General features: G+C 42.3%; 1 protein-coding gene across 3 annotated transcripts in view; it reads right to left on the bottom strand.

Moving 5' to 3' along the window:
* RABEP1 (rabaptin, RAB GTPase binding effector protein 1) overlaps positions 1–14,294 on the bottom strand; it is a 749,444-nt gene that overhangs the window by 494,890 nt on the left and 240,260 nt on the right. For all 3 annotated transcript variants that reach the window (XM_069226667.1, XM_069226669.1, XM_069226668.1), the window contains exon 5: positions 917–1,036. In XM_069226667.1, the coding sequence (XP_069082768.1) occupies positions 917–1,036 (120 nt within the window). The remainder of the gene's footprint in view (positions 1–916; positions 1,037–14,294) is intronic.

Below are 14,294 nucleotides of genomic sequence, written 5' to 3'. Positions count from 1 at the left end.
CGTAGCACCCCTGTTCTCCATAGGCGCCTATGTGTTCTGGGCCCTAATTTGACCTCTGCACCCTGTGTTGCTGGTGCAGTGACTTTGGGGCCTTTCCTTGAATCCCAAACAGTGGGCTGCCTATGCCCAGGAGACTGACTGTGTAAGTGCTTTACTTACCTGCAAAAACTAACTAAACTTACCTCCCCCAAGAACTGTTGATTTTTGCACTATGTCCACTTTTAAAATAGATTATTGCCATTTTAACCCATAATGTGTGTACTACTGCTTTAATTCAAAGTTCCTTACTTACCTGTGTGGAGTACCTTGCATTTTATGTATTTACTTCAAATCTTGAATCTTGTGGTTCTAAAATAAATTAAGAAACAATATTTTTCTATATAAAAAACTATTGGCCTGGAGTTAAGTCTCTGAGTGTGTGTTCCTCATTTATTGCCTGTGTGTGTACAACAAATGCTTAACACCACCCTCTGATAAGCCTACTGCTCAACCACAGTACCACAAAATAGAGCATTATTATTATCTACTTTTGCCACTATCAACCTCTAAGGGGAACCCTTGGACTCTGTGCACACTATCTCTCACTTTGAGATAGTATATACAGAGCCAACTTCCTACATTGCTTCTTTAGCATCTGGAGGTTTTGTGATACATAAAATTCTATTGCCATCATATCCAATGCAATATTTGTAACAAAGAAAAATAAAGCAGGTGTGGAGTACTGTAAACATAACACAGAAATAGTATAGCATAAAAACTGATATTCTTCTGAGGAAGATGGTAGTTAGCAGTTGCTGGAAACCTCATCATAACAAACATAGATTTCCAATGAAATTGGTCAAGAGGCATGGGAAAGTCTTTGAACAAACACAGACAGAAAATAAATCAAACAAATACCATCGGAAATCTGCCTGACCTTTGATGCCTCAAGATCTTTTATCCTTTCTTCAGCACTGCTTAGTTTTTCTTTCAAAGTCACAATCTCCCTTTCCAAAGGCATTACAACAGAACGAAGCTTTTCAGCATCCTCCTGTGCCTAGTCAAAGGAAAACAAATATTTAGAAAGCATAATGTTGATTATGTTAGCCTAGAAAAGTCTCTATATCACAAAACATTCAGAAAGGTCCAGGGTTAAAGATTATGTTTTATTTACCTTTAATTCTGGATGAGAAGCTCAGTAGTAGCAAACATAGGGAACACTTTTACACAGTAAATCAGGTAATAAAGCTACAAAAAGTCATATCTGAACTAATCCAAATAACACAGACAGTATAGATTCTTTCTTGTTGCTTACTTAAGTAGCAATGTTCTGGGAAAAATATTCCTTAGGAAGTATTTGTTTCAATGGGAGCCCTTTTCAGAGTGCTAGTAGCAGCTCAGACGAGACATGCCGCCCCACTAGTGGTAAATGCCAACAGGCAGCATTCGGCGCACTAAGAAAGGTGTTGCTATCAATACAATTGCCCCTTTTGCTGTGCAGAGATGTGTGCTCCTGGCTGAGCAATTAACAGCAAAGAGGCTGCACAGTGCTGGAACGCCACAAACCAACCACTATCTGGCCGCTCATTCAGGGATTCAGTGCAGAGTTAAAGAATTGTAACAGAAAAGGCACAGAGTTGCCTTTTGTTTGCTGAAGAACAGTAATTGCCCCATTTCAACAGACCCTATTTTTAGTTAGGAAGATGGTTTTATCAGAAGCTGAACTAAAAGACCAATGGAGGCTAGTTGGCAATTGGTTTATCAGAAGCTGAACTAATAGACCAATAGATACTAGATGGCAATCCTTTTGTTAAAGTGATGAGGATGTAGATGCATGCATTTACAGACAAACACGGTTTTGGGCAGGGAAGGATGAGGCAGCGGTCATCCGTCCAGGTGCAGATAGGTGCAACTTTTCTATGACTCCACCAATCTCAATGAGATGTAAGCCATTGGGAAGATGAACAAGTTAGTTACCTTAGAATGCTCTTTCAGGTGAATACTCTAACTGCAGAATCCTCCATTTTTTAATGACCTGAAGTGCCCCACTTGGTCCAAAATATATTAATAGGAACAGCTCCTGCGCACAAGCAGGTAGTGCAATCAGGCACTGATGCAACCTCACTCCATCTTTGGAAAGGACGTCGTGGAGCAGTACGTAAGCATCATCCCAGCATGATTACATCAGTTTAACTTTGAACTATCCCTAATCTTCAAATATGGCTCACTCACAACAAACTGGAAGAATGTCAGTGTGTGAAATCTATCTTGGGACTAAGTCCACTCCAAAGAACAAATAGGAATAAAGGTGAGCAATCTGCCATACGTGCGAGTATTTGCCACAAAGATTGTTAGTGAAGGTGAGTAACATTTTAAGATAGATGCTTTTAACCAAAGATTCCTCACCTCTTGAACAGATACCAAGGCAATAACTCACAAAAGGTGGAGGGTCAGAGGAGTGGACCTACACCAGGAAGTCCTGGACTGGCAGGAGAAACTGCCTTTCTTGTGGGTTTGATTGTTTAGAAGGTGATGCCCGGTAATGACCACAAGGTAGCTACATGGCAGATGTCTACTTCTCATTAATGCTGATGTGGTGGCCTTGGAACTAGCAGTGGACCTCCAGTTCTTTTTTATTTTTTTTAACTGGGTATATAGGCCCTCATTATGACTTTAGCGGTCATTTCCTAAGACCGCAAAAACCACAGGTGTCAGAAGACTGGCAGAGCTGGCGGTCTTCCAACTGCCATATTACGAGTACTGAAGGATTTCAGCCACAATTTGGGTGGAAATCCTCCAGCAGGCGTACTGGCGGTCGGAGGCAGAGAGGCGGTTCCATCGCCATCACTGCCACACCAAAAGGACTCCGCACAGTAATATGGCATGACGGTGTCCTGATGGCGGGCGCTGGAAGCGCCTGTTCCCGGTCCCTGGCAGACGACCTCCTCGCCGGACAAGGTAAGTCGATCGTCCGACAGGGGAGGAGGGTGGGAGGTGCTGTGTCTGCGTGTGTGTGTGTATGGGTGTGTGTATGGGTGTATGATTGTTGAAGTGAGTGTATGCGTGTGAGTGAATGAGTGCGTGTGAGTGAATGAGTGAATGAGTGCGTGTGAGTGAATGAGTGAATGAGTGCATGTGAGTGAATGAATGAGTGCGTGTGAGTGCATGAGTGAATGAATGAGTGCGTGTGAGTGAATGAGTGAATGAATGAGTGCGTGTGAGTGAATGAGTGAGTGAATGAGTGAGTGAATGAGTGCGTGTGAGTGAATGAGTGCGTGTGAGTGAATGAGTGCGTGTGAGTGAATGAGTGCGTGTGAGTGAATGAATGAATGAGTGCGTGCGAGTGAATGAATGAGTGCGTGCGAGTGAATGAATGAGTGCGTGCGAGTGAATGAATGAGTGCGTGCGAGTGAATGAATGAATGAGTGCGTGCGAGTGAATGAATGAATGAGTGCGTGCGAGTGAATGAATGAGTGTGTGTGAATGAATGAATGAGTGCGTGCGAGTGAATGAATGAATGAGTGCGTGCGAGTGAATGAATGAATGAGTGCGTGCGAGTGAATGAGTGTGTGTGAATGAATGAATGAGTGCGTGTGAGTGAATGAATGAATGAGTGCGTGTGAGTGAATGAATGAATGAGTGCGTGTGAGTGAATGAATGAATGAGTGCGTGTGAGTGAATGAGTGCGTGTGAGTGAATGAGTGCGTGTGAGTGAATGAGTGCGTGTGAGTGAATGAGTGCGTGTGAGTGAATGAGTGCGTGTGAGTGAATGAGTGTGTGAGTGAATGAGTGTGTGAGTGAATGAGTGTGTGAGTGAATGAGTGTGTGAGTGAATGAGTGTGTGAGTGAATGAGTGTGTGAGTGAATGAGTGAATGAGTGCGTGTGAGTGAATGAGTGTGTGTGAATGAAAGTGTGTGTGAGTGAATGAGTGTGTGTGAGTGAATGAGTGTGTGTATGCGTGTGAGTGAATGAGTGTGTGTATGCGTGTGAGTGAATGAGTGTGTCAGTGAATGAGTGCATGTATGCGTGTGAGTGAATGAGTGCATGTATGCGTGCGAGTGAATGAGTGCATGTATGCGTGCGAGTGAATGAGTGCATGTATGCGTGCGAGTGAATGAAAGAGTGTATGTATGCTTGTGAGTGAATGCGTGTAAGTGTTGGTGAATGAGTGTATGCGGGGCACCTGTGGGTGTGTATGTATGCAGGGAGGGTGGTGTGGGAGGTGCTGTTATGGAAGGGTGGGGTGGGGAAGGGGGGTACTGTTATGGAGGGGGTTCGGACCGCCAGGGTCGTAATGAGGATCATAATGTCTCCCTGTACGGGATGAGTCATGTGAACAAGGATCACTCCTGGCCTGCCTTTCATTTCTGCTCATCAGCAAAGATCATAAGAAGCTGGTCATCTATCTCGTGCTCCTTCATGAGATTAATGCAAAAGTTAAGAGCTCGTTTTGGGCCCAGACAGTGAAGACTCTCCTCCTCAGTGCGGTAAGGAGGAGCGGAAAAGGCAGGGAAAGCAACTGCCTGCAGTCTACTCACAGGGTGTGCAGAAATAACTGTCTTGATGGTTAGTAATCTCAGAACAAATGGGCATAGGCTCAAAAGCTGTGCACTTTAAGAACATAAGGGCCAGATTAAAGTCCAAATAAGGCATGATGAAGCAGGGTTGGGGCGACAACTGGTAACGTGAATAAAGAAGGTCAATCAGGCCAATGAAGAAAGGTCTAAAGCACCAACAAACAAACTTTAGCAAGTGGTCACTAAAAACTTTGCAGGGCCAGAACGAGTACAACTAACAAAACGTGCCCTATACCAGGCCTTCACTCAACAACTAGAATAAATAGATTTGTTAGATGGGAGACTAGCCTGAAGGATAACATCCACTGTTGCACTAGGTGACCCCTCAGTTTGAGTTGCTCAATCTCCGTGAATGGTGGTGTAGGTTGTGGAGATTCTTGTGCACGACCCTGCATTGTTGCTGAGACAGGAGGTACTCTTAAAAAGGTAGCCAGATTTTAGGGGCGAATATTCAGACTCAATAGCTTAATGAGACACACTCTCCTGCCCAATTTAGAGCTACCACAATGATATCATCCCAGTCTGCCTGATCTTCAGAACTCAAGGCAAGAGACGCAGAGGTTGGAAGGGCTAAAGTTTTAGGAGTGCATTTTCCTGGCAACATCTTGGCAGAAACTCCAATGCACAATAATAGCAACACTGTGTTCTCGAGGGTGTGAAAAGATCCAACTAAGGAATGTCCGACATGGGGTAAATATGCCTAGGATCACTTCCGAATGAAGAGTACTTTCATGGTCCAGTAGTTGAAATCTTTTCAGCTTGCTCAGCCTGGTGTTCAGAGAACCCACCAAATGGAACCAGTAGGTGTGAACCCCAGAACTCCCAGCCTTTTTCAGAGAAGCAGCAGAGCCAGGATCTGTGATCCCACAAGGCTCCTGTGTCGTCCGTTAAGACATGAGATGCATTCCCCTTAGTGGATGGAAGCAAAGCCTTCAGAGTCAACCAAATAGTGCAAACCTCATTGATGTGGAAATGATGTGGAACTTTAGCTCTGCAGGATATTACAGGCTCCTAATTTTTATTTTCTCCCAGATGACCCCTCCAACCCAGAAACAATACAGAAGTTACTACTGTGAGTTCACGGTGGGATAGGAAGAATAGTCTGCTGCTGGTCCAACAGGTATCCTTAAGCCACCGTTGAAGGTTCTAGGTTAACTCCTCAAAAATACGGATGATGTCCGAATGGATCACCCTTGTACACACCTCAGGTAAGTTTACAATGTAGAACGGCAAACTCGGAAGTGCTCTCACCTCACCATAAACCACAGAACATATGTTTGGGAATGCAGGATGAGAACATGAAAGTACACATCCTGATAGTATACGGACAGCATCCAGTCATCTGGATCCAGGGTGGAAAGAACATGTTCCAAATTCAACATATTGACAGTATCATTCCAAAGGAAGTTGATCAGAAGTCAAAGGTCCAGATTCTGCCAGAGGCTTCCATCTTTTCTGGGCACCGCAAAATCAACAGAATCAGCATCTTGTGCACTTCTCTGCTTCTAGAACCAGTCAAAGTCCCGCTAGCAGCAGCAGCGACTGAACGTTCTGCACAAAGGATGGGGGCGTTATCTGCTGAAGTTTGATCAATAACAGCTCCATGAGAAGTAGAGGGCATAAGCTTGTTACATAAGCTGCAGCACCTACTAGTGTGGGGTTATAGCATGGACGCCAGGTAGGAGAAAACTGATTTGACCCCCAACTGGTCACGCATTACCATGGTAGAGGAAATCAAAGTGGCATGGCCGCAGCTACTACAGGGAGAAGGACCCCCTGGTACTGTCAGAGGCCTCTTCCACCACCAAGTTCTACTGAGGTGTGAAAAGGCAGTGTGAACTGTTGTAAGGGTTATAAGTGCTGCTATTGGCGATAGGCAAGGCCTCAAGAGTATCCTCTGAATCTTCTGTTTTTTTTTTATATGAAAAGCGACCCTTTAGGTTAGTAAGTGCATAGTAAACAACACACAGTGTTGCAATTGGGATTAGACAAACATACCAATATCTATCTCAGATGATTCAACTATTCATCTGAACACTAAACAAAATGATATTCTACCTCTCATCTCAGATTTCTCCAAACCATAGTCAACAATCTTCAATTTCGCCCCCAAACATTGTAAAAACAAAAAAATTATAAAAAAAACAACACACCTAAATTCCCCTAATTTATACCCTCTTGGTCACCTAGTGTTAGGAGACCAAATCTCCCCCATTTCTGAGCCCTCGGTCCCTTACATCTATACAAATTAATCTCCAGATAGAAAATTGATAATATTCTAGACCTGCGTTTTGCAAATGTAGGGGGATCTGGTTTTAACCAGGCTCATGCAATGCACGTTAGAGCCACTGACATTGCAATAAATACAAAATATGATTCTTTGTACAACATGTTTGTGTCAGGTAGATCCTTGACTACCACTAATAACATAATTGAAGCAGTAATTTGCACTGGTTTCCCTATAGCCATGACAATAACAGAGCCAATATCTTTAAAAAAAATAAAGAGCCCGAGTAGAGCACGCAAAAATATATACACAATGTCCGCTTGATCCGCCCACATCGTTAACATCTACTGTCAGATCTCCGGCACCAGTGTATAATAAATATTGAATACTGTTTTTATAATGCTGGCTCTTTAGCCTCACTGTGATCAATACTCTACTCCCAAGATCAAATGACTCCTGGAGAAGTAACACTTCAGTCCCAAATCTGCTTACCCATTTAGAATTTTGAAGCACCAGATCATCGCGTTATCCTTCTAATAACAATGAATAGTGTGTCCCAATCTTTTTTATTTTAAATCAACAGCATTGACTAAAGGGACCCGGTCAGGTGAAAATTGAGTCTGATCCAACTTAATAAAAAAAAATCCAGAATCTGGAGAAATTAAGAAGAATCTGCCCTAAACCAGATCAAACATTTCTTGGAGGTTGCTGAAGGAAAGCATTTCCCCTCCACAAAAAGATCCCCAAGTAGCCTAACCCTTTTCTGCATCCACTGTCATCCTACTGCATCATGAAATATCTCATGTAGTACAGGGGACCCCCGGAGAGGTGTCTACTAAGTTTCTGGAGTCTGATTGATCTTTTGACAAATTGCCACACCTTAAATGCCCCTTGTAAAACCTTAAAGTTTGTTTTCTTGTGATAGCTGGGTTCAATATTTTTCCCTAGCAAGCCCTTGGCGCCCAGACCCAATATTAGCTCATAAATTGATGGTGATTCTGCCCGTGACAAATTCCCTGCTTTATCCAGGACCAATACCCAGATGTTGAAGCACACAGGACCAATAATACAATGTAAGGTTCATGACCGCCCAACCCCTACGATCCTTGGGCAATACTATAAACCTAGAAGCCCTTCTTGGCTTTTTGAACTCACATACACTCTCAAATCTAGCCAGCCAGATCCTACTAAATTCCAGAGGAACAGCTCTATATAGATACAGGAGCTTGGGCAAAAATATAATTTTCAAGATGTTACACCTTCCTATCAATGACCAACATAGGCAGTTAATTCACCTAAGATCCTGCCCTATTTGAGTTATAAGAGGAGCCAGATTCAAGTTAACCAAGTGATCATCTATCCTAGACGTAATTCGTACTCCCAGATACACAGCTTCCTCCAGAGGGGTTAGCAGTTATCACCACTATATCATCCATGTAGGTGAGAGCCTTGTTGTTAGCTAGATTCACTACCACTGGGGGAATTCTAGAGTTCCTTTCTAGCAGAGAGATAAAGGGGTTAATATAGAGGGCAAATAATAACGGAGAGCATGGGCATCTCTGCCCGGTTCCTCTTGTGATCGAAATTTTCTCCGACTCATAACCCAGAATGCGGAATTTGGAGCTTGGGGTTTGATATAATGCCTTTATAGCCTGGATGAAGCCTGGTCTGAAACCCTGCCACTCGAGGACTGCCCATAAATAGCCCCATGAGAAACAATCGAATGTTTTTTCAGAATCTAACAATATCAGGCTCATTTCTGTTTCAGTAGCTTTGGAAATATCAAGCAATGTAATCACCCTCCGAACGTGGTCTATTGTGCCCCGGGATGGAACAAAAAACATGCTTTCATCATGAGACCAAAGACGAGAGTACCCTGCCTAAGCCACTGGCCAATACTTTACAGTACATTTTAGCATTGCAGTTGATTGGTGAGATTGGTCTGTAGGACCCTGGGTTTAGAGTGGGTTTTCCCTATCTTCCCAAGTATAACAATAGTTGTTTCCTCCCAAAAGAGAGGGTTGTCTTCTGCCTGAGCACTTAAAAAGGTTGCCAGCAGGTCCTGTTTTATCTCCTGAAAAAAAGTGTAGAAAATTCTAAAGGTAAATTATCAGGGCCTGTAGCTTTACCAGCAGATAAAGAGTTAATCGCATCTCCAATTTCATCCACCGAAATTACTGCCTCCAGGGTATCTCTATCCTCCGGAGTAAGTTGTTTTTTATCAATTCCCTTTAACAGGCTGTCGTACTCCCAATTAGGACAGAAACCCATCTCTGAATACAGCTCTTGATAACAGTCCTTTTGCTATTCTCGCAGGGGATCCCACTATATGCCCATATGGGTCCTGTATCGCTTCTATCGTATTTTTCATTCTTCTGCCTAATATGTAGTGCATGTAGCCAACCCACATTTTCCTCAAACTCATAGCATTCTGTATTATAACTAGGGCTTCCAGTTCTTACTGATTTTTACACAAATACGGACAGAAAATAATCTATTTCCTGTCTGTATTTATTCCTAAAAGTGGAAAATACAGAAAATTGTGCTTCTGAGTGACCCTCCTTGTTGTCCTTTATGAATTCCAGACCAACTACTAAGCAGATAGACACTATGGGGATTCAAAAACAGGATGAGAGTTCCTTAAACACAGGCATATATTAACATATATTTGTATAAAGTGCTAATATTTAACTGTCGGTGTAGTGTTTTATATTTGGCTGCTTAATTTGCTAAAATTCGACAGATATCAAAGTATGAGTGTATGTTTATCAGTTAGATAAATGTGGAAATACACCATTTTAGGACTCCATTTATTCTCAAAACATAAAATAAATATGGATAAATACCAATAAAATGATCAAAAAAGTGTTGAAAAAAAAAACAAATACCATAAAACCGAACGCACTAATTATAACTCAGAAATTTGGCAGCCGTTTCCTTCCCAAAGGACCGAACGGTTTTGCTCTCAAAACTGCAATCTCTTGAATTTCCAGGCTATCCAATTTCCCAGCTATTGGCTTTGTTTGCTGCTCCTCCACCAATGACAATGCAGCGCGCAGGGCCTGGATCTCATTTTCCTTTTACTGAAATAGGGAGTAGCTCAATGTTTCTCCCCAATAGTCGATTTGAGCGCATGTGAAACCAACTGATCTTTAGCAGTACACCTATGGATAGCCAGAAACTCTATCTAATTCTGCATATTTTTGACATATTCTAATTCAAAGAGCAATTGTTCTATAAAAAGTTCAATTACTGCATGATCTACTAAAACCACTGACCAGGAATTCCAATACTAATAGGTTGTGATCTTATAAGACCCTAGGAAATCTCTCAACTATTGCCAGATGCACCAAACTAAGGGTAGGGGTGTGGGGGCTAAGGGCACTGGGGGTCAGATGGGAGGGAGCATGGGAACGGGTCAGGCTGCAGGGTTTAATGGGGTAAAGAAGAGTTGGTGGGTCACAACTGTGGGAGTTTAGGGGGGAAAAGTAACAGGAAAATTTGAGGTAGTCTGATGCAAATATATTTTGCAATGCCTTGCTATAAGCTGAGGAAAGTGTCATGCAATGTGAATGGCTGAAATAATAGAGTAAAATGTCAAGGTATGCTAGCTTGATTCCAATCTTTAAAGGCAAGCATAATATTTTTGCAGGACACACACCTAAAGGACAGATGTCGCTTCTCTTGTGTGCCTTTGAATGTACAATACACATTTTGCGCCTCCTCACAGGCGTCATATTATGGGGTGGCAATTTTGCGTACACAGCCCAATCAGAAGTTCTTAAGGTATTTCAGGATCCTGGCACTTGATGGATTTTGGTTAAAAATTGTATGGGAAATGAATTATATAACCTTATAAGCTATTATGGCCCCATAGAGGATCCCAGTATGATCTTTATTCTCTTTTACAACATGAGATAGAACATTTAATAATAGGTAGGGACTTTAGTTTAATCCAGGATTTGCTGTTAGGCACTTTACATGCACATAAACATCAGAACAAGCCCAAATCTGGTTGCATGTTGCAAACTCTTATACATGACTTTGCTCTTATCGATCTATGGCGGGCGCACGACGAGATGATGTGTCAATTTACATGTCACTCGTAATGGTCTGCCACATCTTTGCGGTTACATTTATTTTTAATAATACATTCGGTTACATGGGGAGAAACTGCTATTTTTAATAATGCATTTTCAGATCACTCACTGATCAGCTTAGCTGTAATGTTAGTAGCAACACCTGCACAAGTTGCAAGATGGTGATTTAATACAACACTCCTTACAGAAGATATCTGGATCACATAATGAAAAACAATTTGTTTGAATTCCTAAGGGTTAACATAGACACAGCTTCTGACTTTTCACTATGGGAGGCTCTAAAGTCTAGAGGTGAGGCAATTTCTTTCTTGGCAGCTGGTAGACAGGAAGAGAAAAGACAGTATACAGAGCTTTCTAAGAGTTCAAATTCAGCTGTAAAAACGACTGCCCAGGCTCCTAATAGGGACACAGAGCCAATTTTAGATAACGCTAAGCACAAATTGTAGGTGTTTTTTTACTGCTAAAAAAAATAGTCAATCATACATCCTACCTCCTGGAAAGATATGAGGAAAATGAGTTTATGGGTAAATATCTGGCCTGGTCTATGAAACGTAGAGTTAATGCCTACGTCATCAAAACAATCTTTCATCCCCAGGCCAAAACAATAGTTATGCAATCATCTGAGATTGCTCAGATATTTTTACAACAATATGCTAAAATATATTCAGAGACCAAAGGTAGCTCAAGCTCGGTTATGAAGGGCTGGTTCGGGAAGACTCAAATTCCCACCTTGACCTCAGAACAGGAGACTCCATAACAGTGCCGTAACTCTAAAACAGGTACAGCTAGCAATTAAGGGTTCAGAAAACGCCAAAGCCAGCGGGAAAGAAGGATTGTCGGCAGAAATGTATAAGGTATTATCGCAGCAACTAGCTCTGTTCTTGGTACGACTTTTCAACCAGATTTTTCAGGGATGTCCCATACCTGGCTCCTTTACCGACTCAGTAGTAGTCAGTTTCCTTTAAAAGGATAAACCTGAGAGTCACCCAAACTCTTACTGCCCCATAAGCCTCCTAAATAATGATTACAAGCTTTTTACTAAAATAATGGCATATAGGATTTCTTCTGTAATGTCATTGATTATTCATGGTGATCAAAATGGGTTTTTATTTGGGAGGTTAAGATCTTCAAACACTATTTTTTTGGTGCAAGCTATTGACATTTTCTATTCAGAAGGTGAAATCTCCTGCTATAAGGCACTTAGGGGGTCATTTTGACCTTGGCGGACGGCGGAGGGCCATGGGCATGGGCACTGCAGGGGCCCCCAGGGGCCCCGCGGCACCCCCTACCGCCATCCTGTACAGGATGGCGGTAGGGGGTGTCAGAATCCCCATGGCTGCGGAGCGCGCTCCGCAGCCATGGAGGATTCACAAGGGCAGTGGTAAACCGGCGGGAGACCGCCGGTTTACCCTTTCTGGCCGCGGCTGAACCGCCGCGGTCAGAATGCCCTCGGGAGCACCGCCAGCCTGTTGGCGGTGCTCCCGTGGTCGGTGACCCTGGCGGTCACCGGCCGCCAGGGTCAGAATGACCCCCTTAATATACGTATATATGCGCTATAATGCTGCTAGACGCAGAAAAGGCATTCAACCTAGTCGCATGGGAAGTATTTGCAATTCTTCATAAATTTGCGTTCCTAGTGAAGTTTATTAGCTTGCTAAGAAAATTATATACCATGGCCAGAGCTTCCATAATTATAAATAACTCCCTGGCTGGGGAGTTAGTCATCAAGCGTGGCACTCGTTAAGGGTGCCCAATGTCTCCTATCTTATTTTCACTATTTATAGAACCTCTAGCTTGCGCTATACGTCAGGATCAATCCATCTGTCCCCATATTGCAGAAGCTCCCAAACTTAAGCTATATGCAGATGATATTGTACTCTATTTAGTGGCAAACAAGGCAAATATACATCATGCTTTAGATAAAAACACTGAATTTACGGCTACAGGTGTTTATAATATCAATCAGACTAAGTCTGAAGCCTTATTGTTAAATAGCTCCTCATACCGCGCTAGGTATTTGGGGGGTTAAAGTTACTTCTAATTATGATGATTTGTACAATCTTAACTATAAGTCTTTGATAGTAAAAACATGGAATTTACTACAGCGATGGGATAATCTTCCTTTAGCAATTATAGGACGCATTTCTCTCGCTGCTGTTCTTATTTGCTCTTGCTAATACTGTGATTAAAATCCCAAATTCATTTTTTTAGGCCATTAATGCCCACATTCGCACATTTATCTGGCAAATGAAGCGTCTGACAGTTAAGATCTCAATTCTTCTGTTAGTTCAGGAAGAAGGAGGCTTATCTCTTCCATGTTTTAAAAACTACTATGAAGTGGCCCTTCTAAATTGGCTAACCTCTGTTTCGATTAATACATCCGGTGACGGTAACTTATTTGAACATAATATTAAAAGCTGCCGGGACACACTTTGTCTGATTTACACGGATTCCCAGACTTCTGAAGAGGACTGATTATAAGACGCATCAAATTATAGTTGATCGTTTGAATTTTATCGGGCAGTAATACAAAGTTCCATATTTCCATCATGAGTTACAACCTAAACACTGCTCAGGGTTTGGTTTAAATTTCAGTCATTCCACGATCAGTAGATGGGCAGCTCTGGGCTTTCGGCAGTTGAGAGATTTTTATTGCAACAATTATTTGGTCTCCTGGCAAACGCTTACTCAGGAAACCAAAGCAGTGACCCTCAAATTTGTATTTTAGCTTCATTTAAATACAGCATCTACATAGGAGTTAATCGGCGGAGGTGCCCAAGAGAGCTCAGAAAATAGGTTCATCTCTCGCCTGTCCGGTATTGGAAATTGGTAAAGGGTATTGTGTCAGAATTTAGGAATACATTTTGTGCCAGACCATTTGAACAAAATAACTACCACGAGTTGTGCAGTAATTAGAGCCCAATGGAAATACTAGAATAAGATTACAGGAAAAACCTTTCATGCAGCTAATTTTAAGCGCATGGCCTTTTACGGTACATGGATGCTGTATTATATTCCGGAAAAAAAAAAAACATATGTACGACGGGGTAGATGGTAGATGTTTTAGATGTGGTTCCAGTTCTGGGGGCTGGCTGCACATGATCTTCAGATGCCCTGAATTAAGCATGTTTGGACCAACGTCTTTAATGAGATAGGGGTTTGGCTCGGATGGGTAATCGCCCCGATTCTTTCGTTTTGTTTTTCAGTATGTGTCAAATAATCGTCCGACTGAGCTATCCCGCGTTGCTTTATTGTTACTTTAGTAGCCAAGTCCTTAATTTTAGCCAACTGGAAATCACGAAGCATACCTACTATTGCACAATAGTATACAAAAATGGAGAAGGTAATGCATCATGAGAATTTGCATGGGAAGAGGGCTGGAGCTAACAAGCGATTTAATAGAATTTTGT

This window comes from Pleurodeles waltl, chromosome 3_2, assembly GCF_031143425.1.
Source record: "Pleurodeles waltl isolate 20211129_DDA chromosome 3_2, aPleWal1.hap1.20221129, whole genome shotgun sequence".
Taxonomy (NCBI): Eukaryota; Metazoa; Chordata; class Amphibia; order Caudata; family Salamandridae; genus Pleurodeles; species Pleurodeles waltl.
The sequence above is the reverse complement of the archived record's forward strand: the minus strand, read 5'-3'. Positions and strand labels throughout refer to the sequence as shown.